This window comes from Dromiciops gliroides, chromosome 2, assembly GCF_019393635.1.
Source record: "Dromiciops gliroides isolate mDroGli1 chromosome 2, mDroGli1.pri, whole genome shotgun sequence".
NCBI lineage: Eukaryota > Metazoa > Chordata > Mammalia > Microbiotheria > Microbiotheriidae > Dromiciops > Dromiciops gliroides.
The window spans coordinates 416,493,091-416,519,934 of NC_057862.1; the positions used below are offsets into that span (position 1 = coordinate 416,493,091).

Below are 26,844 nucleotides of genomic sequence, written 5' to 3' on the forward strand. Positions count from 1 at the left end.
TTGCTTGATGATGGTGGGGCAGTACATAAAGTGCTACACCTGGAGTCTGGAAGATATGAATTCAAATTTTCCCTCAGTCACTTACTAGCTTTGTGAACCTCTGTTTGTCAGTTTCCTTAACTATAAAATAGAAATAATAATAATAATAGCACCCATTTCACGGATCTTTACCTGGAACATAGTAGTCGCTTAATAAATGTTTATTGGTGGATTGAAATGAGACGTTTGTGGAAAAAAAAAAGAGCTTAGCACAGTGCCTGGCACATGGTAGACATTATAGAAATGCTTATTCTTTCCCCTTCCTATTCCCTTTTCAGGTTCTCGCCCCTTACCTGCAGAACCCCCCTACTTACATTTCCGGTGGCATCGCCCTTTCCCTTTAACACCTCCAGACCCTTCCAGGTACCACCCCCTTGGCAGGCCCCTCCCCCACATGACTCCGTCCCCTCGCGGCCCCGCCCTCCCTGCTGGGGTCCCGCTGCGCAGGTGTGGGTGTTTGGCGCTAGCTCTGCGGGCTAGGGGCGGTTGGGATCTGGGGGTGGGGGAGACCTGTAGCTGCCGGTTGCCGTGAGGTGGGGTGGGGGGGCCGTTGGGTGGTGGCGGTTTTTAGAACTGTCCACGTGGAGTGTGGCGCTGGGAGCCCGGGCTGGTGCCAAGACTTTTACTTGTCTGGAGCGCGGGTGGCCGTGGGTCAAGGCAAGTTTGCTACTTCTCTGGGGATGAGTAGGGGGAGGGCAGGGACTGAGACCCCCGGGGGCTCTGCGGACCCTTGGACTGCCCCAAGGGCCGCTCATGGAGGTGGGGCAGGGCAGGGAGAGACGGGGGCGGGGCAGTAGAGACCCCGAGAGGCTGGAGGGGGCCGAGGGAGAAAGCTTCTCCTTCCCTCTCCCCGGGGCCTGGGTGTCTTTGCGGTGCTGGTTTCGGAGTGAGGGCTGAGGTCCCGGGGTTGCAGGTCTGCTGAGCCAGCCTGGGGGGAGGCAGAAGGAGGTCCGGGTTAGGGGGGGGCGGGAGGCGAGCAGGGCGCTGACCTCGCTGGGCCGGGACTACCGTGAAGGCTCCCAAGGGCAGTGCTGCTGGCTGAGGTGTATGTAGTCGGTGGGGAGGGGTCTATCTGGAAGGAAGACCGCAGGGGAAGAGAGACCCTCGAGGTTGTGTTTGTGTTAGGCTATCTGGGGCTGAGTGGTCTGCGTAGCCTGGAAGGGGCCCCTAAAAAGATTGATATGCTAAGCAGCGGGCAAGTTTTGAGGGACGGTGGACCCCTGAGTTGGGGTTATGAGGGATTTTGGGGACCCTCGACCCTAGAAGGCTACCCAGAGTTCAATGTCCAGCCAAGCGGGGCTTGCTTTTGGGAAGGATCCGCTATGAGTCTCCCGAGGCTTGGTTTTAGCGACGGAGATGCCTAGTGCCGCAGCTGCATTGTGGTGTTTGCAACCTGCATTTGTTTGAAAGTTGGCTAGGATCGAACGTGGTTCAGCTTATTAGGAGTGAAGTATAGAGAACCACTCTAACCCATCCCATTCTTCCCATTCCATCCCCCTACCCCCACCCCCTTTTCCCTATGTCTTTGAGCCACTTTCTACAATAAGAGGGTTGGACTAGGTAATCTCCCAGGGGGTCTTTTCCAAATTGATAAATGAGAAAACGGATGTAAAACCAAGTTGCAAGGCATAGAACCGTTAATCATTATGTTTTTAAAATTTGAGTAGCCCACCAAAAAAGGTATACCTGGTAAAAACCAAACTAGCTAAACAGTATTTCTTAAGTAATCTTTGGAGGCATTTTTAAAAATCCAGTTTACGGTTTTTTATCCAGTGTATATAATTACATAACATCCATTATAGTATTATATAATGTTTGTAATTTTATCATATACACTGTTCATTTTAAGAGGCTTCTACATAGCCTGGGTACAAACTAGAGGAGTACTGGGTGCCCAACCCTTTGAATTAATGATGTGCTCTAGGATTACAAAAGCATTTTTTGGTTCTGTCCATGAAATACTAAAAGAACATCGGCAGGCATCTATTGCATCCACTGGTTCCTCTTTAAAGGATCTTTTGAAGCATTCTCTGAAAACCAAGAGATGATGGATGCATCAGCATGATTAGGATCTGCACAGGTGGATGGACAGTCCACACTGATGAGACTGGGAGTCTTGGATGGAAATACTTTTTTTCTATGAAGGAACAATAAATTTCAAAGCTAATTTTTGGCCAGAGGAGCAGATCCTGGAAGACACAGGCAGAGGAAAGGAGTGTTATCTGAGAATGAAGAGAACTATGGAAATAGAATTCCTTCAAGTTGAGGAAGAAAGATTTGGGTTTTAATCCAGACTTAATTTATTTCTAATAGTTGATATATTTTTTTTTGCTAGAGTGAACTGTGCTGATGAAAAATAATTGTTCAGTAGCTGAAAATGATTGAAGTTTTCATACTTAAGGTAACTATTTTATAAACTGGTTTAAATTTTTCTTAGTTAAAAATTGTAGTCCTTTTGAAACTACTATTACAAATTGGAGTAAAATTTTAATTTTTAGGTCAACTAATTTAGTTTGCCATTTTAGTCTAGCTAATTCTTGAATAGAAATTGTGTCTAAAAATGTACTCTTTTAAAGCAGAGGTGTCAAACACACCCACAATCCATGCTAGCCATATCAGGTTAAAATTTAATTGGGAAAGATTTAACACAAAAAGTACAATAAAGCATAGATGATGCTAATGTGTGGTTTTTCAAAGTCAAATATATGCCCCACATGTAGGGTTTAATGCCCCTACTACTGTTTTTGAGTTTAACACCACTCTTTTATAGAACTACAAGCAATTAAGTCAATTTGTACATGACAATGACTGCCACACCACCAGATTTAAAGAGCTTGGTGTTATTCCTGCTAATAACATAAAAAGGGAAAAGAGGCTGGGAGGTTCTAACAGAGTAGTTATGGCTTTTGAGTCAGCAGACCTAAATTGAAACCTAGCTCTGCCATTTATACACTCTGTATTATTTTACCTTTTATACACTCTGTATTATTTTTATTTTATTTTATACACTCTGTATTATTTAACCTTTCTTATTCTCACTTTTCTCATTTGGAAAATGAGAGTTGGATCAAAAGACCTGAAAGTTCCTTTGTGTTTAATCTATAATCCTGTGATCAATAATATTCAGCTTCTACTGTCTACGTCAATATGGCTACTTCAATATAGGCATAGAGGAAAGAGTGCTGGACCTGGGGTCAGGAAGGCCTGACTTCATAATTTGACCTCAGATAAGTATCTGAGATACCACTTGATGTGTGACCCTTGGCAAGTCACTTAACTTTGTTGCCTCACTTTCCTCACCTGTAAAATGGATGATAATAATAGCCCCACCTCCCAGGGTGGTTGTGAGGATCAAATAAAATAATGTGCCTGGACACAGTAAGCTCTATATAAATGTTAGCTATTATCGTTATTATTATTATTATTTTTTTGCACGGGGCAATGGGGGTTAAGTGATTTGCCCAGGGTCACAACAGCTAGTAAGTGTCAAGTGTCTGAGGCCAGATTTGAACTCAGGTACTCCTGAATCCAGGGTCGGTGCTTATCCACTGCGCCACCTAGCCACCCCTATTATTTTTATTAATATATTTTCATAATGAAGTTTCCAAAGTTAAATAGGTGGGCAGAAGTTACTATTGTTGTTCACCAGACAGTCTGACTCTCAGCTTAGCTTGTGAACTGGTCCAACCATTCTGGTGAGCAATTTGGAGTTTTAAAAAGTGAATAAAATGCCCATACTCTAACCTAGAGACCCCACTGTCAGGCATAAACCCCAATAAGGTCAGTATTCCTGGCACTTGGGGAAATGGTGGCAGCAGCTCATTGTTCAGAACAGCATTTCCTTCTGTAGAAGGTTCATTGCAAGTTCCTAAAGACGGAGCTAGGCTAAGTGAGAGGTTCCTAGACGATGGGGAATTTGCAAGCAATAAGAGGACATTTGGCTTAACTAGCCTTGAAAGCCCAATGAAGGAATGAGTCTGCTGCTTCTCCCATCATTATGAATGTGTCCTTTCCCACCTACTATGGTATCCTTGGTAACAAAGAAATTAAAAAAGAAAAGGGTAAGGGTAAAGAAGAGTAAAGAAGTTCAGTATCTACAGGAGTCTGTTCCTGTATTCTCCCACTTTTGTAAAGAAAAGGGGGTACCTTCTTTTCCTTTTTGTTTGGGTCCAAGCTTGGTCTTGATAATTACATACACCCAGTTGAGATTTAGTTTTTGTGTGGTTTTCCCAGTGATATTGTTGTAGTTGTATATATTGTTTTCCTGGGTTTTTTTTATTTCACTTGGCATCAGTTCATACAAGTTTTTCCATATTTCTCTGAATGCTTCTTATTCATCATTTCAAACATTTATACTTCAACATTCATTTTTTAAAATTTGAGTTTCAAATTCTCTCCCTCCCTCCAGCCCCTCTTACTCATTGAGAAGACAAGCACTATGAAGTCAGTTTAACAAGTAAAGTTATGCAGAACATATTTCCATTTTAGCATTATTTCTTGGTGGGGGGCAGGGCAATGAGGGTTAAGTGACTTGTCCAAGGTCATACTGCTAGTAAGTGTCAAGTGTCTGAGGCTGGATTTGAACTCAGGTCCTCCTGAATCCAGGGCTGGTGCTTTATCCACTGAGCCACCTAGCTACCCCCAGCATCATTTCTTTCTTTCTTTCTTTTTTTTTGGTGAGACATTTGGGGTTAAGTGACTTGCTCGGGTCACACAGCTAGTAAGTGTCAAGTGTCTGAGGCCAAATTTGAATTCAGGTCCTCCTGAATCCAGGGCCAGTGCTCTATCTACTTCGACACCTAGCTGCGCCCTCCCCCCCAGCATAATTTCTTACAGAACAATAATACTCTGTTGTATTCATGTACCACAATTTGTTTAGTCAGTCTTTCTTTCAAGGGCCCTTGTTTATAATTCCTTGCTACTACAAAAAAAGTTGTCAGTTTTTCAGTTGTATCCAATTCTTTGGGATTTTCTTGGCAAAGATACTGGAGTAGTTTGCCATTTCCTTCTCCAGATTATTTTATAGATGAGGAAACTAAGGCAAAGATGGTTAAGTGACTAACATAGGGTCACTGTGTGTCCTAGTAAGTGTCTGAGGCCAGATTTGAACTCAGGAAGATAAGTCTTCCTGATTCCAGGCCCAGCACTCTATTACTTTGAATTTAAATGAGCACACACTATGATTTAGATTAGGGGAAATTCAGTCCAATCAAATATGAATGTCCAACTACAAATAGTATCATACAGGATCTCAATTTTCCCAAGGGCCATTTGCTGCCAGCACCTCTTAAGTATAGGATTCACTCTAAACTATTTTGGGTGTATGCGGGGCTTTTTGGTGTGAAGTTTATTCCTAGCAGTGGGATCTATAGGTTAAAGTATATGGACATTTTCTTCACTTTTTTTTTTTTGGTGAGGCAATTGGGGTTAAGTGATTCTTCACTTTTTAAATGAATTTAGAGCAATCTTTCAAGTCTTAATAGTTTATAATTCTCTTGATAAGTGTTGTCCTTCTCCCTTTACCACTTTCCTATTGAGGTCTAGTTACCCATTGAGCTTGGCTGTCAGACTTTTTTGTCAGAGATATTTAATACCCTTTTGTCTTCAACAGCAGCTAGTCCCCAGCGTACCCCACACCCTCCATGAGTTTTCCTTCATAACAAAAGCAATTTAGCAGGACTAAGATACACAGAGGTTATTCCACATGTATAGTCCCTCATTTCACTGACAAGAAAGAACTGTTTAATCAGTTGTTCTCCAAGGTGGGTTATCAAACATCAATTGGGTTCAGTTGGTAGTGCTGTTCTCATTTATAGTAGAGATTGTATATGTTGTTCTGGTCCTTGAGTCTTCATCATGTCCTAGGCTTTCTTAACTGTTTCTCTGAATTCTTCATACTCGATTATTTCATTCGCTCAGTAATGTTCTATTACTTTCATATCTCACTAGATGGACTCTTTTTGATGCTGAAGGATAGAGTTTGAGGTCTGTGGAAACTTGATAAAGAGTTGCCAGCTCTGGCACTTTGCATTGACCTGGGAGGCAATGCTGCTAGCTGTAGCAGGAAAAAATAAGGAAGAATGGGAAGTTTGGGTAGTGACTCTGCTTTTTGCAAGGACCCTTACTACTTTGCTTCATTGTTTGGTTTGGAATGGTATGAATTCCTTGAATATTCAAATGTCAATTAAAATGCATTTGAAAGCCAAATAGACATATTTCTTGGGTTGTCCACAGTAATACATCCTTCTAGTAGCTCTTGTGTAATTTGGATTCTGTGTGTGGAGATTGTGCTAAATTGTTAACTCATGGCTTGCATTTATTTTGCTGAAACAGGATTCTGAAAGACTGGGCCTTTGCTAATGTTAAATCTAAGTTGAAAAACAGCTTTGATGGTTTAATACTATGGGTAGGGCTACCTGATTTTGTAGAATTTTTTTTGTAATCCTGTGTATTTGGAAGTGGTGTTAAGGGTAGATGAGCAACGTATTGAGTTTAGGCAGAGACAATGATTTACACCAGTTGCTGAAGTTGTTTAGATTATGATATCCAAATTGTGGTTTAAGTACCTTATCTTCATCAGAGAAAAGCTGTTTCATAATCACACATTTCACTCCAATTTGGGGGGGCTTGTCTTAGTCTTAAGACAATGTGTCTTAAGTGATCAAATGTGTCTACAATGCATTGTTAGCCATTACCATTACCAAATTCAGTAGAATAATCTGCAGACAAAGGAGGATATTCGCCAAAGTCTCTCTAAGTTCTTCTTTGATGACTGAACTCTTATGTCGTCAGTTAGAATTGTCTGTTCAGAGCTTTGGAAAAGGGACATAATGAAATAACAGAAATATAAAAAAAAAAACCTCACTTAAGATGTTTATTGCATTTGAGTTTTATGCTCTTGGACTGATGCTTCCAAAGGGAGTGGAGAGAAGGTGCAGTTCATTAAGAAGTCATTTATATTTGGCTTTATAACATACTCCTATGTATCCTCATATCTTTTCTAGTCTTCCCCTGGCCCTGTCCTTTAATTTGTCCTACTATTCAGTTCATAAGCCTTTTTCCTTAAGAAATGATTAAGATTTCTTAAGATCACTTAAGAAATAAATGAGGTCTATTAGATATTATTTTATAATACAAATATATGTATATTATGAGGTCTATTAGAAATAGGTTTGTATTTTGAAGCCTTTTTAAAGAAATACTTATCATGATATTGAGATTGTATCTATTGTGTGGTCCTTTAAATCACTTATTTTTGTTTCTTTTTAAAATTAGGTTGAAGATCCTGGATGCTTCTGGGTTATTATAAAAGGATGCGATACCTTTTTGGATCATGAAATGGAATATCAAAAGTTAAATATTGAAATGAATGCTTTCTATAATAGTGTATATAAAGATGTAGAAAAAGTAAAACCGTTACTCTTAGAAGAAGGACAGGTAAATAGCCTTATCAGCATAATTTTGAAATATGGGCTAAAATGTTAAAAAATAAAATGGTGATATGGAGGTAGGGAGAGAAGGTAGGGGTGTGTGTGTGTGTGTGTGTGTGTGTGTGTGTGTGTGTGTGTATACATGTGTACCAGAGTTCAGGTCCTGCCTCACTATTTACTTCTCATACGACCTTGATCAAGGCACTTAACCTCACTGACTCTCAGCCTCTTCATCAATAAAATGTGCATCATATTTGTATTGCTGACCTTACAGGGTTGTTTTGAGATTAGATATTTGTAAACTGAAAAAGCACTATATACTGTGCACTACTGGTCTTTTTGGTACCTAGAAGTTAAGCATAGTCATTGTTGTTGTTTTTTTTAAATTTAAAGTGGTAAGATAATACATTTCCTTTACTCTTCTTTTTTTTCAAAAATTTTCCTAAATGAAGGGGCAACAAGATGTAGTGGTGGGAAGAACACTGAACTAGAAGTCAGGAGATCTGACTTCTATTCTTACTTGTGCCACTCGTGAAGTCGCTGGGTAGCCTTGTCGAATCAGTTTCCTTATCTGCAAAAATAAGGAGTTTGCATTAAATATTCTCCAGTCTTCCTTTTAGTTCTCTAATTCTTTAACTTTGTGATTTGTGATGTTAACAACCAAGAAACTTTTGTCTGTTTGTTTTGCAGGCTTGTGTGGTTTATTGTCAGGAACTGAAGTGCTGGTGTAGGGCAGTTATTAAGTCAATCATGTCCTCTGCAGACCATTATTTGGCAGAATGCTTCCTGGTGGATTTTGCCAAATATATTCCTGTAAAATCAAAAAAGTATGTAGACCTTGTGAGCCTTTCTTTTTTTAGGGGAAATTTTAAATGTGCAAACTGAAGTACTGGAGTGCAAGGTCTTTGAAGAAAAGATTAAAGGAACTGGTGTCATATAGCTTTGTGAAGGAAAGACTTGCTGGCTCAATTCTATATTCAGTGAATGGAGGGAAAAATAGGCTATAGGGATCAGACAAAGGACACTTATCTCCTTTTACCCATCTTCTCATGGGCAAAAGTAGGGATCTCGTAGCTTGGGAAAAAAAGCAGATACTGGAATTGTGCAGATAGGGAGCTTGGCTGTAATTAAGAACCTCCACGTAAGCTTTGAGAGAGAGGTTATTTCTGTGATTTTGTGATGTTCTATTTCTTTGCTAGAGCTTTTTTTTTGTTTCTTTTTGTTTTGTTTTGTGGGAACCATTTTAACAGATTTATAGATAATTTAAATTTTCTTTTAGAATTTGGTTCTTTTGACAGACTGTCACACCATAAATTCAGTTAGTTTCCAAGCAAAAGAATGGTAGAATTAGATTTTGAAGGCACCTCATTTGGTATCTAATATGAAACTTCCGAACAGCTCGGTACCTAAATTATCTGAGAGATAGGTGATCTGCTCTATGTTTAAGGAGGATCAACAACAGCTTATTCATTCAGGTGATTATACTGCAAATGCTAAGGGACTACTTCGGTTAGGAAACAGACTGTGATACATTTTGGAAGAACTGAGATTAAAACGTTGACTCTGGCGTTATCAGTGCCCCATCTCTCACCTGTTATACACCAAGTTAGCAAATAATAACTTAGGTGCTCATTTGCCAAAATAATTGATAAAAGTTTTGCTATATACTAAAAATTGAATTAAAATATTTAGGTGTACTAGATTGCTGTTTTGTTTTTACTACCTAAACATTGGGATCTGAGTTTTTTAGCCTGTTGAGACTTAATTTCCCAAGTGAAAATACCAGTTTATTTATGGGGTTTTTATATAGCAGTAAATGTCCTGAATTAGTCATATTTGAGAGAAATGTTTTATTGTTATCACCTTTTTATGCATGAATGAGATGTCAGTTATTAAGTGCTTATTTGGTGCTCAGTACTTATGTAATGAATCTATGTCTGTTTCACTATTGTTAAGCATCCGAGTTGCAGTAGAAGCTTTCATGCAACTTCCTTACAGAGCGAAAAAGTTTAGACTATATTGCACAAAACCAGTCACGTTACATATTGACTTCTGTGAAGATAATGCAGAAATTGTGTAAGTATGACTTTTTAGAAATACTGAATACTGTGTGAATAGTCTTAAGTTCACTAATCAAATTCAAGACAATTAGATTATACCTTTTCATTAGTGTTAAGGTTTGCCAAAATCTTTGTTTTTAGTATGACATGAATCCTGGATATTCTTTTTCCTTTTATAAAATTCTTTCATATTTCAGTTGAGCAAAAGTTCTCTGAACTGCCTAATAATTTATTTGTCTATAACTGAACTTATGTTTGCCAGAGTATATTCTTGAAGTTCTTTCTAGTTACTTTAATTATTATGAATAACTGAAAATTTAAGACAGTAGTGCAAATAGTTCCTATTCCTGGGCCATTCTCTTACTCCTTTTTTTTCTTTTTGCTCTGCCTTTCTCTAACATCGTGTTGATTCTTTTTCTCATTTTAACATTTACCCCTTCTTTCTGCTTCTGGTTCAACAAACATTTATTGAATTCCATTCACTTGTCATCTTCTCCTTTTTCCTTCTCTACTGGTCACTTTCTCTCCCTTTCCCGTGGCCTCTCCTCTGTCCATAATGCTTCCTTTCTCTTTTCTTCACCCTTTGTGGATCTCACTCCCTGATGTTGCTTCTGCTTCCTTTCCAGCCAACTCTCATGGGTTCTACCATATGTCCTCTTTAGTCTTCCCTTTCTTTCCTTCTCTGTCTCCCCTGTACAAGGAGGGGGGATATGGGAAAATGATGTATCTCTTTAATTACAGCTTCATTTGCACCTTCCTCTCCTTTTACTTTCCAGCTTTGCTGCCTGCTGCACCTGTCTTCCACCTAAGGACACCCTCCCCTGCTCTTTCCCCTATCTAGCCCCTTGCTTGAAGTTGATGCTTTAGCCCTATTTCCACACCTGACCCTTCCCAGTTCACTTTCCTTTGACCATTTGCCTCCTAAACTTATATATTCTTTACCTGTTCATGCCATGTCATCCTCTTCTTGCTCTACTGAGCTATTTTCTGATGATACTTTAGCTGTTCTAACCTTGCTTATTTCTGCCTTGCACGATTCCTTAGATTATATTCTCCTACCCCTTAACTCCTTAACCAGGTAATCTGGTTTTCCTTTACTTATCTCTGTCATTGTCAACTTTACCCTCTCCCTGTTACTTTGTTTTTAGCCAATCTGTTTCTTGACTGCTTTCTTGTTCCTTAACTGATGCTCCAGATTTACTTCTTTCTGTGTTCATTTGTGTCACAACTTTATCCTCTCTCTGGCCTCTGTCTTTTCTCTCTTTTACCTATCGTCTCTGATCCTGCCTTTTCATTCCCAAGTTTACTTGTTTTGGGAATTGTTTCAGCATTTCTTCCAGTTCATAAACACTGAATATCATCCAGTTCATTATTCTTTCATTGAGAGTGGCATTTTAGTGTAGAACTTGATAGTTGTCCTCTAATCATCTTAAAAAGGTAAGAGTATATACCCTGAACCTACTTAATTGTCCTTTAGGAAGCCTTTTGATTTGTCATTCATTACATTATTTAAATGATTCCTGACTGTGCAGCCATTACTCTAGCTAGCTAGGCTTGTCTCTCTGGTATATATTTAGTATGCATATAACATCTTTTCCTGTGTACTTACTTTAGAGACAAAAATAAGCCATCATTTATGTATTATAAATAACATATACACATGTACACACGTACCCACACACACACACACACACACACACACACACACTTATGTGTTATCCAAAATGTCCCAAAAGTCTTGTTGCAAATTTAAGCTTACTAAAGTTTAAATAGTTTTATTATTTCGACGTTTCTCATGGGACAAGAATTCTTAAGGGAAATGTGAACAGTTCTCCAATCCAAATTAGGGTTATTGCTGATAGTACTTAGTAAAGTAATAGGAACTGGAAGTTCTTAGTTCTAATGTCTGTACTCGATAGACAATATCCAGGAATGCTGTGTTTACTTCTAGCTGTCACAAATGGCAAACTGATATCCAGTCAGAAGAGGGTGGCCAGGATAACAGAAGATCTGAAATGAGGCACTGACTGCCACTCCAGGCATAGAAATGTTCAATTCTTCTCCTTTTATGTAGACAGCTGCACTGTAGGATAGACCTGTCATGGGCATCAAACCATGTCAACTAATTACAGAGGGAAAAGGGTTCATATGTCCTCTGATGTAATTACATTCAAGATATAATATACGTATTCTTTTTAAATGTTTAGCCAATTTTTTGTTTGTTTTGTGGGGCAGTGAGGGTCAAATGACTTGCCCAGGGTCACACAGCTAGTAAGTGTCAAGTGTCTAAGGCCGGATTTGAACTCGGGTCCTCCTGAATCCAGGGGCGGTGCTTTATCCACTGTGCCACCTAGCTGCCCCTAACCAATGGTTTTTATAACACCACCTTCATTTCCCAGTGACACCCCTTCTAAGATAACTTATCCTTTTGTAACAAGTACAATCAAGCAAAGTTAATCAACAGTGTCAAAATTTAATGCAAAAAACCCTAAAGTAAGAACAATCAATATCAGATTCTTCTTATGATAATGCTTTCTAGTGAAATAATGAATTAATTTGTGTTCAATATTTTTCTAGACCTGCTAGGAAATGGGATAGTGCTGCTATTCAATACTTTCAGAATATTCTAAAAGGTAAGACAAGCAAAAGCAGGAGCAATTCTTATGTTTATGCATTCTTATTTGTTTGTGTTTCATATCATAGTTACTGTTAATTTGGTTAGGCATTTTTAAAAAACATTAGCAAAATTCGAGAGAGAAGGGTCTTCTATGTGGATAACTAAAGATTTTATAAAAATGTTTTCTTTCTAAATTTGTCAATTTGTCTGAATTTCAAAATTTAATTAGCCTCTCTATATCATGAGTAGGAAAAGGCATACTGGTAATTCTAGTATGAATATGAATGCCTACTTTGTGACCAGCACTAGAATGGGTGTCTGTGTATAATACATAATCTCTGATTTCAGTCTGATTGTTAGACAAGAAATAAATAGCGTATCATATGAGGTACTATAAGATTGTTCACTGTATGTATAGACCATAAGTCCTATAGGAATTCTTGGAGAATAAAAGCTTTGTGAAGGAAATTGGCCTTGAACTGAGTCTTGGGGGGATAGGATTTATTTGGATGGATGGAAGGGGAGGAGGCATGGAATTCTGTAGGAGAGTAGGAAGTAGGACTGGTATAAAACCATGAGTAGAGTTGTAGTTATTGGAATAAGGATGGGTGTGTATGCATAAATGCACGCATGTATGCATGTATGTGTGTGTATATGTATGTATTACAGGAACCAGCCAGGGAATGCATTGATGTCCTTTAGTCTGAGGACCAGCATAGCAAAGTTCAAAGACATTAATCACTAGAAGATTGGCCCTCAGCTCATGAATTTAAAGCCCCCATAGTTCATGAAGAACTTATATACAGTTAGAAGATTGTGATCTGCATCAGTAGAACTCTCTTTGATGATACAGGCATGGATCTTGGAAATACTGAAGAATGTTGCAACATTTGCAGGAAAAACTATGTTATAGTTGCACTAGTCTAGGTATGAGGTGGGGAGGGCCAGTACATCAGGGTCTTGGTCCTAAGAATTTACAAGGATAAATTTGGGAGACTTTAGAAAGGAAGAAATGACAAGACTTGGTGATTAATTGGATATCAGTTTCAAAGGAAAGAGAAGAAGGAAGAAAAATCCCCAGGGTTTTGAGACTAGAAGAAAGGAGTTGTCATTACCAGAAATAGTGCTAATTTTGAAAGGCACTGGTTTGGGCCCAGAGGTTGGGATTATCAAGTAATAATGATGGAGTATTTTAGTAGAAATGTCCTGGAAAGGCATTTGGCTATATGAGACTTAGGTCACAGATAAGAAGTTGGGGCTGGAGTCATTTGCTTGATTTAGATAACAAAATAGTAAGACAAAAAGGGTGATTTCACTGAGGAAATGAGTGTAGAAGCATATAGCAAAATCCCAAGGATTGAGTTTTGGTGGTTCAAATGAGTTAAGTAAAGATGGTCCAACAAAGAATACAAGTCTGTATTCAGTAATAATGAAGGGAATCCTGCTTAACACCTCCAATGTAAATTGCCTTCTTCCTTGTGAAAACTCTCCTTCATACAGGGAGTTTCCTTATGCTAAAGGTTCATTTGCCCAGAATTCTCAGGCTTAACAATCATCTTAGCCAACATTTACTGAATGCCTTCCATGTGACAGGCCCTGAAGGTACAAAGACAAAAATGAAACAGTTCCTGCTATCAAGGACCTCCTCTCTTTTCACTTCTGAAATGCCTTGCCTTCATTTTAAACCTCAGTCACTTTTTTTCGACCCCTAGGATTTTGAGGGGTTGCAGAGAGTTTTCATGGGTGGTTATTAGGGCTTCTTTTGCTGGGAAGAGTAGGGGAGATTTTTTAAGTCAAAGGTACCAGGTGATAGGTGTATAAAGAAGTGTGCAAAAGAAAATCATCTATTAGCTTGATTTTTTTAATGCCATGTAGCATAGTCTTAAATTTTAAGAAATTAAAAGTTGCATGGTATTTAATAATAAATTTCAAAGATATTTTTGTATTATTGCCATATAAATGGTACTTTTATTATTCATACTTAGCAACTACACAGATTGAAGCGAAATTATGTGGTATGGAAGAAGATGTTTTTGATGTTTACCTTTATGTGACTATAAAAAATGAAAAGGTAAGTGAAGATCAGTTTGTAATGGAAAAATTCTGGATTTGGAATCGTAGACTTTCAGAATTTTAAAGTTGGAAGAAACATCAGAAGCCATCTAATCTACCTATTACTTGATAAAGGATCCCTTCCAACAATCAGCTCCAGCCCTTTTAGAAATACTTCCTGTGAGGGGGAACCCATGTTAAAGGCTGTTAAGGGGCATCCATTACCTTCCCAAAACAGCCAGCCAGCTCATGCCACTTTGGAATAGGTCTAATTGTTAAGAAGTTTTTTTCCCCCTTACATCAAGCCTAAACTTGCAACTTTCACCCCCTTCCCTCCAATTGGGAAGAAGTCTAATCCTTCCAAAGGCCAATGCTTCAAATGCTTGAATGATACTTTTATTGTCCCCCTTAAGTCTCTTTTTCTCCTGGCCAAACTTTTCTAATTCCACCTTCATAAGGCCAGAGCTTGAGTCACGTCACTATTCTGATCACCCTACTTTGTCTTAAATTCTAGATGTGTTCTGTTTAGGGCAGAATGTAGCATTAGCCTACAGCCTTCTTATTTCTGGGTGCCATGCAAAGGTCACATTAGCTTTCTTAGCTGCTACATCACAGTGTTGACTTGTATTGTGTATGTATTCACTAAAATCTTTAGATCTCTTTTTGGGGGGAGAGATGCCCCCAAATAAATAAATAAATAAATAAACACACACACACACATATGTTTATATGCTATCACATTCATTTCAATGCATAGAAAAAAACAAGGGCAGAAGGGAACAGAGAGCAGTTTTGTTACCATTTTGTTCAATTTAAGATATACAATCCTTTAGAACTATATGTATCAAGTTTATAATTTGTTATACAAGCCTCATTGTAAATTGAAATGCTTTTATTAGATTAAGTTCATAAAAAACTTTTAGAAATTATATATATATATAAACTTATCCTGTCCCTTTGTGTTTTTTTAATAAAAAATATATATTCTTCCAGAGTCATATTCTAGTTATGAATTTCATCCAACTATGCTCCTTCCAGTCCTGTGATTGCTATTTTGTTAATTTGCAGTGTTTAGATTAATAAAGTGTTTTGGAACTAAAATTTCGTCTCAGTTGAGTTAGGGTGGTATTTGAAATAGAGCCTTAACTGATTTTTATGTACCTCTAGATTTTGTGATGGGTTGATGGATTATCTTTTACTTTTTAAAAATATCAAAAAATTGGAATTGAGGCATCGATGTACAAAAAGGAACTAAGAAAGCTTATGTCATCTGCCAACCTAAAAATGTGTTGAGTAGCAGGGGAAAGCCAAGCAAGAAGTTTGACCATAGATAAGTGAATACTCCAAAGACAATTAAGAACTGACTGTTCTCAAGTAGAATTAGATTAGAATAGAAATGTATTTGTAGTTCAGTGAAATGTCCCTAATTTAGACTAATATCAGTTTGAATTATAAAATAATTTTTAAAAAATGCTGTTCCATTACTTTGAATTATATGTATTAAGTCATACTTGTTGACTAACTGTAACAGTGATCAAGAACTGTTTGTTTTCTTTTATGAATAAATACAATTTTTAATTGGGCATATCCATGTATATACCTTCAGACACTTGAAAATGCTTTAAAAGTTTTTCCCCCCCATTATGCAGTATTTCTGATCAGTTTTGTTTACACTATTAATTTGCATTGTCTATGAAGAATGATAGGCAGTGTGGTAGAGTGGATAGAGTCAGGAACACCTGGGCTTGTGTGGTACTTCTAACACACACACACACACACACACACACACACACACACACACGCATGCACACACCCAAATTCTGCAGCTTCATTACTGGAGAGAAGTTTTATACCCAAATTCCCTATACTAATAAAATCAGCAGTCTGAACCCCATTTATTTAACAATTAGTTTGCTAAAGCAGTGGTTCTCAAAATGTGGTTTTGAAGCCCTGAGGCCCTTTCTGGGCGTCTCTGAGGTCAAAATTATTTTCATAATACTTCTAAGACATTTTAATTTTTATTATGATAAATATCAATAGATACATAATCCACATAAACGCTCTTTGGGGTTCTCACTAAAGTTTAAAGAGTATAAAAGGGTCTTGAAACCAAAAAATTTGAGAACACTGATAAAGGCAAATATCCCAGTTCCTGTTGGAATTAGCCAAAAAAAAAAAAAATCAGAATTAATACAGCCCAAATTGGGGGCAGCTAGGTGGCGCAGTGGATAAAGCACCGGCCCTGGATTCAGGAGTACCTGAGTTCAAATCTGGCCTCAGACACTTGATGCTTACTAGCTGTGTGACCCTGGGCAAGTCACTTAACCCCCACTGACCCGCAAAAACAACAAAAAAAACCCCAAAATACAGCCCAAATTAATGACATTTTATTATAGTGATGGATCTTAATTGGGCTGTGTGCTAAGAGATTATATATTTTAATTGAATCAGATTTGTTCAGCAAAAATAGCTTTTGAAGATTCAAAGTAGAAATGATAAAAAAATTTTTGTTACCCAAATCTGATTAGACATAGAAATTATGCAAAGCAACGCTCTTAATATCCAGGAGGGCCCCTCACCTCCAAATTTTTATCTCCCCTATAGTTTAAAACATAGTATGTAAAAATCCCTTCATATCAACTTTCAGAAGATAAAATGGGGGTGGTTCTCATTACTTAAGTTCTTTTGTGTCTGAAATGGTGTTGGATTTTATAATGTAGATGGGGGATCATAGAGCAGAGGGCATCTTAGAAGTTATGTAGTCCAAGACCCTCATTTTATAGAAAACTGAAACCTAGATAGGTCAAGTGACTTGCCCAAGATGACACAGAGAGGAGTAAATTGCATGTCACAGGCAGAATTCTAACCCAAATTCTCCAGCTCCAAATGCAGTGCTCTTTCTGCACAACTCTGAAAAACAGGTCTGGTGTCAAGAGTGGGACTTCAGATGGTTTTTGGAGGATAAAGAAGATATGTGTTAGATATAAGTAAAGAAGTTATTTGAAGTGAAAGAATGACCTGTGAAAATTCTTTAAATTAGCAATGGGTGGGACTGAGGAAGTTGGGGATATCTCAGAAGATGTAAGTCTCTTCCCTAATCTGTGGCCTTGGGGTGAGGTGGGCTATTCCTTATCATTAGGTACTATACTGAATGCCACTTAAAGTTTGTGGTACCATTTAGCAGAAGAACTGTCATTTAGCTTTATTCTTTCTCAGTGATTATGTGTTTAATTTTAAAGGTATGTGTTAATGATGATCTGGTTGCAAAGAACTTTGCTTGTTATGTAACACCCAAGGAAAAGAAAATTGATTGTCCAGAGAAAGTTATACCAAAGAGTTTGGAGTCCCCACCAGATAAAATCAATCCTGCACTTGCTCTTTGGCCAATGTTGTTGCAAGAAAAGATTCCTGAAAAACTTGAAAAAGGTATGTATTAACTCACATTACATTTTAAATATCTTTGTTTTCAAACATCTCTCTTTTTTTTAATTAATAAAGTATTTTATTTTTTTTCCTGTTACATGTAAAAATAGTTCTCAACTTTTGTTTATAAAAGCTTTCCAATTTCAAATTTTTCTCCCTCCCTCCCCCCTCCCCTAGACAGCAGGTAATCTGATATAGGTTTTATACACACACACACACACACACACACACACACACACACACACACAATAACACTAATCATATTTCTGCATTAGTCATCAAACGTATCTTTTAAAGAGAGCTAGCTTAGCATACTCCACTAAGTTCTATCCTTTTGTGGAGTCGGGGGATCTAGGTTCATAGCCTTCAATTCTTACTACCTGTTTGACCTTGGGCATTATTGTACTGGATCTGTTTTCCCATCTGTAAAATGGGGTTGGATTAGATGGCCTCTAGGGTATTTTTCAGGCATAGATCTGTGATCCTATGACAGCATGACCATTGCTTCATGAAATCTACACCCTCATACCATAAACAATGGCAAAGAAAGGTTTTGATAACAGGCCCATTGATGGATTCTTGTCTGATCCAGCCTGATTGAATTTTAGCATCAGGCTAAAAGATGATGAAGTTTTCAGCCATAGCACCTCTAGTAGGATCATAGATTCAATTCTAGAAAGGACCTTAGACCTCATCTAGTTAAGTGGTGTGAAATTCAAATAGAAATGTCTGCTTCTCTTTTCACTGGTGTCTCCTGCTGCTTCCAACCATTCTGGTAAAATGTAAGCTTCTCGAGGGTGGGGACTGGTTCAATTTTGTCTCTTTATCACTAACACCTGCACATAGTGCTGGGCACTTAATAGTGTAGCGTAAATGCTTACTGAATTGAATTATTGAACTAGGATTTCTCTCTTTCCTTGCTCTGCTGAAGAGTGCAAACTCCCAGCTTCCCCTCTGTCCTGAAAACAAGTGTACAGTTCTTGGTAATACTTTAAAAAAAAAAAAAAGAAACTATTAGTAACATCAGGAATTAGTAAGATGAAGAAGTTCTCTCCTATACTTCCCCTCACTTGCTTTATATGTTAGCCATGTTCCTGGAAAGGTCATTTCAGATTTAGTGTCCATACATTTAACTACTCACTTCACTCCGCAGATTCGTTTTAATACAGAAGTCAAGCTCGATTTGTTTTGTACTCTTAGATTTTCATGGTCAAATAATTGTTTTTATATTGAAGCACACTTTTTTCCTCTTAATTGTTTCTTGTTACTTTTTAAGTTCTGAACTGTCTCCCTCCCTTCCACCCCACCCTGTACTAGAGAAGGCCACCTTTTGATGCAAATTTATAAACATATGTAAAGCCATACTATGTGTAATTCTGTTGATCAGGTTTTTTTTTCTGTGAAGGTGGATAGCATCTTCATAGATGCTACAAAAAGTAGAAACAGTATGGTTCAATCTACATCCAGATTCCACAGTTCTTTTATCTGGATGTGGAGAACATTTTCCATCATGAATTAGTGGATTGTCTTGGATCATTGTAGTGCTGAGAAGAGCTAAGTCTGTCACAGTTGATCATCACATAATGTTGCTGTTACTGTATACAATGTTCTTCTGGTTATGCTCACTTCACTTAGCATCAGTCCACTTAAGTCTTTCCAGGTTTTTCTGAAATCTGCCTGCTCATCGTTTCTTACAGCACAATAGTATTCCATTATATTCATATACCACAACTTGTTCAGCCATTCCCCAATTGATGGGCATCCCCTCAATTTCCAATTCTTAGCCACCACAAAGAGAGATGCTATAAATATTTTTGTACATGTGGGGTCCTTTTCCCTTTTTTATGCTCTCTTTGGGATACAGACCTAGTAATGGTATTACTGGATCAAAGGGTATACACAGTTTTATAGCCCTTTGGGCATAATTCCAAATTGCTGTCCAGAATAGTTGGATCAGTTCACAACAGCACCAACAGTGCATTACTGTTCCAATTTTTATACAGTTTCTCCAACATTTATTATTTTCCTTTTTTGTCATATTAGCTAATCTGATAGGTGCAAGGTGGTACCTCAGAGTTGTTTTAGTTTGCATTTATCTAATCAATAGTGTTCATAGGGTTTTTATAGTTAATTTGAGTATTTGTAGTATTAAAAATAACTGTTGTTCACAATTATTCTTTTGTGCTTAATTTTTTTTAATGAGGCAATTGGGGTTAAATGACTTGCCCAGGGTCATACAGCTAGCAAGTGTTAAGTGTCTGAGGCCGGATTTGAACTCAGGTACTCCTGAATCCAAGGCTGGTGCTCTATCCACTGTGCCACCTAGCTGCCCCTACAATTATTCTTTTGACAATATTGTTGTTATTATATAGAGTGTTCTTTTGGTTCTGGATCGCTTTTGTTATTTAATGCAAGTCTTTCCATGTTTTTCTAAAATCAACCAGCTTATCATTTCTTATAGGACAGTAATATTCTATCATAATCATATACCACAGCTTGTTTAGCCATTGTTCATACTGTTTTAAACATTCTTCTTCTAGAATTCCCCTCCGTAATTTACTAACCACATAGAGAAAGTCAGCCTTTTTTTTTTTAAACCAGAAATGACATTACTCAGTTTGATGGGCTTTATTCACCAGCCTTTCTTTTAACCTTTTGATTATTTTCAAAAATTAAATCCAACCTTAAGAAGGATAAAGATTTGCCACCATTAAGGATATTTAGAAAGACTTGCCCCAAGCTCATGATAAGTTCTGGGGTTGTCAGCCCATTATCTTATATCTTGTACAGCTGTAGCACAGTATAGTGAAAATTAATGTTTTAGATGATATCCCTGGAGCACTGCAGGATCCTAAGTAGTCATCAAAGAGAAATGTTAAGTTTATAGTATTTCAAAAACAACTTAAAGTCAAGAAAATATGCTAGTATATTCCAAAAAATTTCCAAAAACAAAGGTGGGAAAAAAGGGATTGGGGTTTTATCTTGAACAAGTCACAAAATTCAGTGAAATCGAACTCCACATTTCCTGAGCATTCCATTTATTAGGGTTTCAGTTTTTATTTTTATGTCCTCATTTTCCCTCCCTCTCTTATCTGTAGCCTATTGTTTTCAATTTTTTATGTGATAATTTGTTTTTCATCTGCAGGTGTGATTTTGCATCGTAATGGACTTTCATTAGATTTATCCTCTAAAAAAATAAGTGAGAAGATAGAGAAGATATATGAAGAAAAGGAGTATATCTCTTTAAAAGAAATAAATAAAATCGTAAGTATTTAAAACTGAATTAACAGAAAAGCTTATAATCTTGCTTTTTATCTATAATAGTAGCATAAACTTTAATTGTTAATTTTTCTCAATTATATGTAAAGATATTTTTTGAGTTCCAAATTTTTCTTCTACCCTCCCATCCCTCCCCCCTCCCTAGGACAGCAAGCAATTTGATATAGGTTATACATTACTGTCATGTTTAAAATATTTCCACATTAATCAGGAAAAAAGGGGGAGAAATGCAAGAAAGAATAAACAAGAACAATAACAAAAAACCCCAACAAAACTGAAAATAGTATGCTTCAGTCTGCATTCAGACTCCATAGTTCTTTTTTCTGAATGTGGAGAGCATTTTACACCTTAAGTCTTTTGATGTTGTCTTGGATCATTGTATTGCTGAGAAGAAGTGATAATCATAAAATATTGATACTGTGTACAGTGTTCTCTTGATTCTTTTCATTTCACTCAGCATCAATTCATATAAGTCCAGGTTTTTCTGAAATCCATCTTCTTATCATCTCTTACAGCACAATAGTATTCCATTACATTCATATGCCACAATTTGTTTAGCCATTCCCCAATTGATGGGCATTCCCTCAATTTCCAATTCTTTGCTACCACAAAAAGAACAGCTATAAATATTTTTGTACATGTGGGTCCTTTTCCCTGTTTTATGTTCTCTTTGGGAAAAAGACCTAATAATGGTATTGCGGGGTCAAAGGGTATGCACAGTTTTAAAACCTTTTGGGCATGATTCCAAATTGCTCTCCAGAATGGTTGGATGAGTTCACAGCTCCACCAACAGTGCATTAGTAGGACATAAGCTTTTTTTAAATCATAAAAATATTTTATTATTTTCTAGTTACATGTAGAGATAGTTTTCAACATTTGTTTTTATAAGATTTCTAGTTTCAAATTTTTCTCCCTCTCTCCCCTTCCCCAAGACAGCAAGCAATCTGATAAAGATTATATATGTACAATCACATTAGACATATTTTTGCATTAATCAAGCTATGAAAGAAGAATCAGAACAAAAGGGAAAAACCTCAAAAAAGAAAAACAACAAAAAAAATAGAAATAGTATGGTTCAATCTGCATCTAGATTCCACAGTTCTTTTTTTCTGGATTTGGAGAGCATTTTCCTTTTCTTTCTTTCTTTTTTTTTGGAGAGTATTTTCCATCATGAGTTCTTTGGAACTATCTTGGACCATTGTATTTCTGAGAAGAGTCAAGTCTATCACAGTTGATCAACATTATGTTGTTGATACTGTGTACAGTGTTCTCCTGGTTCTGCTCATCTCACTCAGCATCAGTTCATGTAAGTCCTTCCAGATTTCTCTGAAATCTGCCTGCTCATTGTTTCTTGCAGCACAATAGTATTCCATTACATTCATATACCATAACTTGTTCAGTCATTCTCCAATTGATGGGCATCCCCTCAATTTCCAATTCCTTGCCACCACAAAAAAGAGCAGCTATAAATATTTTTGTACATGTGGGTCCTTTTCCCTTTTTTACGATCTCTGGAAAAAAGACATAATAGTGGTATTGCTGGGTCAAAGGGTATGCACAGTTTTATAGCCCTTTGCTCTTCCAAATAGCTCTCCAGAATGGTGGGATCAGTTCACTGTTCCACCAATAATACATTAGTGCTCTAATTTTCCCACATCTCCAACATTTATCATTTTCTTTTTCTGTCATATTAGTCAATCTGATAGATATAAGGCAGTACCTCGGAGCTGTTTTAATTTGCATTTTTCTAATTAATACTTATTTAGAACGTTTTTTCATATGACTATAGATAGGTTTAATTTCTTCATCTGAAAACTGCTTATTTATATTCTTTGACCATTTATCAATTGGGGAATGACTTTTATTCTTATAAATCTGACTCAGTTCTCTATATATTTGAGAAATGAGCTGGCCTTCTTTTTCTTATTTTGTTTTCTCACATCTCTCCTCAAATCTCCATATTTTAGTCCACATTTTTCCCTGAACTCCAGTCTGACATCTCCACCTGGATGTCACACAAGCATCCCCAAAGTCAATATTTCTAAAGTACAAAGTCATTGTTTTCCCTTTAAATGCTGTCTTTCCTCCTAAATGTTCTTCCAGTCACTCTGGTTCTCAACCTATGAGTCATCCTTGACTTTTTATGCTCACCACTGTAGCAAATCAGTGCCAGTGCTTGTTGTTTTTACCTCCATAGCATCTCTCCCATATGCCCTTTTCTGTCTACCCACCCTACAATCAGACCCTCACCATTTATACCAGGACTATTACAGTAGCTTCCTAATTGATCTCCCTTTATCCTGTCTCTTCCTTTTCCGACTCTTCCTCTACACAGTTTCCAAATACAAGTCTGACCTGGTCATTTCCCTGCCTAAGTTTCAGTGGTTTCCTGTTGTCTCTGGGATAAAACAGAAACTCTTTGTTTAGCCATGTAATGCCCTGCAAACTTTTCACTCTAGCCTGTCATCATCTTAGGCTAATTGCACACTGTTCCCTTTCCCAAACATTATTCCATCCAGATGACCTACTTGGTAATAGAAGAATAAGTTCCATGAGGTGAGGAGCTCTTTCACTTTTAAATTTGTATTCTGAGTGCCTAGCGCCAGACTTCCAGTACAACTGAATGCATTCCAGTGCTCTGGCTGACTCTGAACTTCATGAGTTTGTTTTAATCAATTTGCTCAAGTAGGTTAATTAATGATTTAAAGATCTTCCCATAAATTACTGGGATAATTTGCATAAATTAACTTTGGAGTCAAATCTCATTCTCCTAGGCTAGGCAGCTGACCATTACTGAGCGCTTGCTATGTTCTAGGCACTAGGATTAGTGCTGGGGATGTAAATACAAACTAAAAAGACAGTTCCTGCCCTCGAGGAGTTTGTAGTCTAATGGGAAAGACCACACACAAAAAAGGGGAGTAGTTTCCCCGCCATATTCAGTCACTTGCCCTTTCTTGTCACTTCTACCTTTCCATCATTACTTATATCCTTCCCCATCTGTTCATTTCTTAATTCACAACCTCTTTAGCTCAGCCCTTGAAGAGCACTTCTCATCTTGCATGTTGTTATACTAACTGACTTCCCAAATCCCTGCGTTCTGACTGTCCTCACTTCTCTTCTACCTTAACCTCGAATCCTCTCTGTTCTGGGTATCCTGGCTATTGTAGGGTAGGTAGCTGTGGTCTTATATTGCCTGGAACCACATCACCTTCTGGCTATTTCCAAACCTTGCTGCCTATCAAGTAGCCCTTCCTTCCTCTCTACCTCACTTTTATGTGTTGTCTTCCCCACTTAGAACGTAACTCAAAGGCAAAGGACTGTCTTGTTTACTAGTCCCTTAGCACAATGCCCGGCCCTTAGTAAGTGTTTAATAAATGCTTTCTCATTTATCATAAATAACCGCTGTTTAATATGTGAAATTAAATTTTGAGTGATTTTTAAAGCTCTGCTGTTTGAATAGAAGATATTCTAGCAGCATGAAATATTTACTAAGATTTTCCTTAGCAGTGTATATACTTAGGAATCCAAGTGTTTTTGAAAATGTTTTTGTTTTCATGCAGACTGTTGCAACTTCAGCATATTGTCCTAGAAAAGGAAGCATAACTATTTATGCTGAGCCAGATGTACAAGCAGAAAGGTATGATTGAGAATTCAGTAATGTTGCTTATAGAACTAATTTTAGCTATCTTAATCTCATAAGAGGTACCATATAACTGTATAGGAAATTATCCTGCTTTCCAAAAAGAGTAAAGGGTACATTCTCGTTACTATGCGGAAAAACAAATAACAAAATTTCTTGCATAACCTAGACAATAAGTTCTATTAAACAGATCTGCAATTAGTTGAATAACCCAAAAAATATTAATTAGTAGTTCTGTATGTATCTAGACTCTTTAGTCTTTTTTTTTTTTCCAGGGGAATGAGGGTTAAGTGACTTGCCCAGAGTCACACAGCTAGTAAGTATCAAGTATCTGAAGCCGGATTTGAACTCAGGTCCTCCTGAATCCAGGGCCAGTGCTTTATCCACTGTGCTACCTAGCTGCCCCCTTTAGTCTTTTTTTAAGGGGTGCTAAATGTCTCTGGGCTTGACTCTTAGCAATGTTTTTATCAGTGCCTTCTATGGATACATAATTGGGGTCCTCATTAAATTTGCAGATGATATATACAGGGCAGGGAAGAATAATAAATATGATAAAAGATAGAGCCAAGATTTTCAAATTTGACATCCTGGAACTATGTGCGTAAAACCAGGAAGAAGAAATAGAATAAATATAAAAGATATGTAAATTCTTAAACTATGACTTCAAAATGTAATTCAACAAAGGTTTATACTGTTAGGTGTTGAGAGTGATCTTAGTCTAGTGCTAGGGGTGGATGGAGGGAGCAGATGATAAGAGACAAATAACTGTAAGATAAGTTAAATGTTATAAAAGGAAGAGTGGACAGAGTACTTGTGGGAACATAGTACAGAGTGTCACATAGAAAGCATTTAATAAATGCTTATTGATTGTTGATCTATTTTGACAACAGTTAATGTCAATAAGTGAAAGTTTTCAGTTGACCACACACTTTTTTCTGAGCCAGTATTTTATGGCAGATATTTTTTTAAGTGGTCATAGTCTGTAAATAGAAAAAAACATTCATATCATGAGATATACCTAATTCCTATCTCATTATGTTCAATGATGGTCATACTGAGGTTTAGTGCCTTACCATAAGAGAGAGATATAAATTATGGTGAGTCCAAAAGGTGATGGAGATGGTGAGGGATTGGTCTAGAAACCATATCATGCAGGAAAAAGTGAAAAGGAATTAAGACTGTTTACCCTAGAGAAGATATGTGCAAAAATAATTATAATGCATTGCCAATGAGAGAAGTACATACAAATTGGGAGAGATACCATAGAGTCAAATGTAGCCAGCAAAGGCTTGATGACAGAAGTGGCATTTGGACTAGGCCTGGAAAGATGGAGGAACATTTCTTGGTAGACTTAGGCCACTGCAGGCCCCTTCACAACAACATAAAAGATGGCCTAAAGGTAGGAAAGCGTGGGACACTTTAGAGAAGCAGTCACCGTCCAATTTAGCTGGAGTGTCAGTTTTATTAGATAAATGAAATCATGACATAATTTTTCAAAGCTATGTTCAATGTTTTTGACATGTATATTTATAAAATATTCTCATATGAACTTTCTTTTTAAACTTCTAGTTCATCTCAGAAGTTAAATGAAAAACAATTCAAATTGACATCAAAGAAGAAATATGATGAAAAAAATGGCTGTGTGAAGTAAGGAATTTTCTCTAGTGATTTGAAAGTTTGATAATGGCATAAAAATTTGAATTTGGCATATGATTTCACACTGAGAAGCAACTCTATATTTCTGTTGGAAGCAATAGTACCATATACAGCATATGTAATAATTTTGGTTGCATTTTTTCCTGTGGTCAGGAAAAAATTTTGATTTGTTTTTAGTTCTGTTTCTAAAATTCTTTGGTAGTAAATAGTCATGGGTTTTTTCTGATTATAATAGAAGAGTGTGCCAAAAGGAACAATTGTAAAAATGTTTATCAGAGTAACTCATTTGCTGGTGACCTTTGAATTTTTTTAGAAAAAGTATGACATGTTATTTTTGACTATTGATTTCTGTGGTTGTTGGATCTGCCTTTTTCCCCAAGTTGTTTGGAGTAAAAAAAGAATTGATCGCTGAGATAAATCTCACTGTTTGAATTACCTAAAGGCTCTCTTCTGATGAAGTTAATTCCTTATAATTTGAAGCTGTACATAACATAGTATCCTTTTGGATTAACAAAACACTGATTTTAAAATGATTTTAATACATTTTGACTTTTGAAAATAGTGAAAATTTTTTCCATGGAAAAGACAGTTTTACATGCATTTTATCAGTTATCCAGATATAAAAAAGCATCTTAATGAAGGTTAGCT

General features: G+C 37.1%; 1 protein-coding gene across 1 annotated transcript in view; it reads left to right on the plus strand.

Annotated features, from left to right (window-relative positions):
- The first annotated feature begins 598 nt into the window (after positions 1 to 598).
- Positions 599 to 26,844, plus strand: part of TDRD12 (tudor domain containing 12) — a 61,098-nt gene continuing 34,852 nt past the window's right edge. Inside the window, exons 1-11 of the mRNA XM_043990338.1 lie at positions 599 to 696; positions 2,375 to 2,440; positions 7,315 to 7,476; positions 8,160 to 8,296; positions 9,426 to 9,545; positions 12,107 to 12,162; positions 14,132 to 14,217; positions 17,438 to 17,624; positions 20,767 to 20,885; positions 24,461 to 24,537; positions 26,110 to 26,187. Of these exons, the coding sequence (XP_043846273.1) occupies positions 2,417 to 2,440; positions 7,315 to 7,476; positions 8,160 to 8,296; positions 9,426 to 9,545; positions 12,107 to 12,162; positions 14,132 to 14,217; positions 17,438 to 17,624; positions 20,767 to 20,885; positions 24,461 to 24,537; positions 26,110 to 26,187 (1,046 nt within the window). The 5' untranslated portion in view covers positions 599 to 696; positions 2,375 to 2,416. The remainder of the gene's footprint in view (positions 697 to 2,374; positions 2,441 to 7,314; positions 7,477 to 8,159; positions 8,297 to 9,425; positions 9,546 to 12,106; positions 12,163 to 14,131; positions 14,218 to 17,437; positions 17,625 to 20,766; positions 20,886 to 24,460; positions 24,538 to 26,109; positions 26,188 to 26,844) is intronic.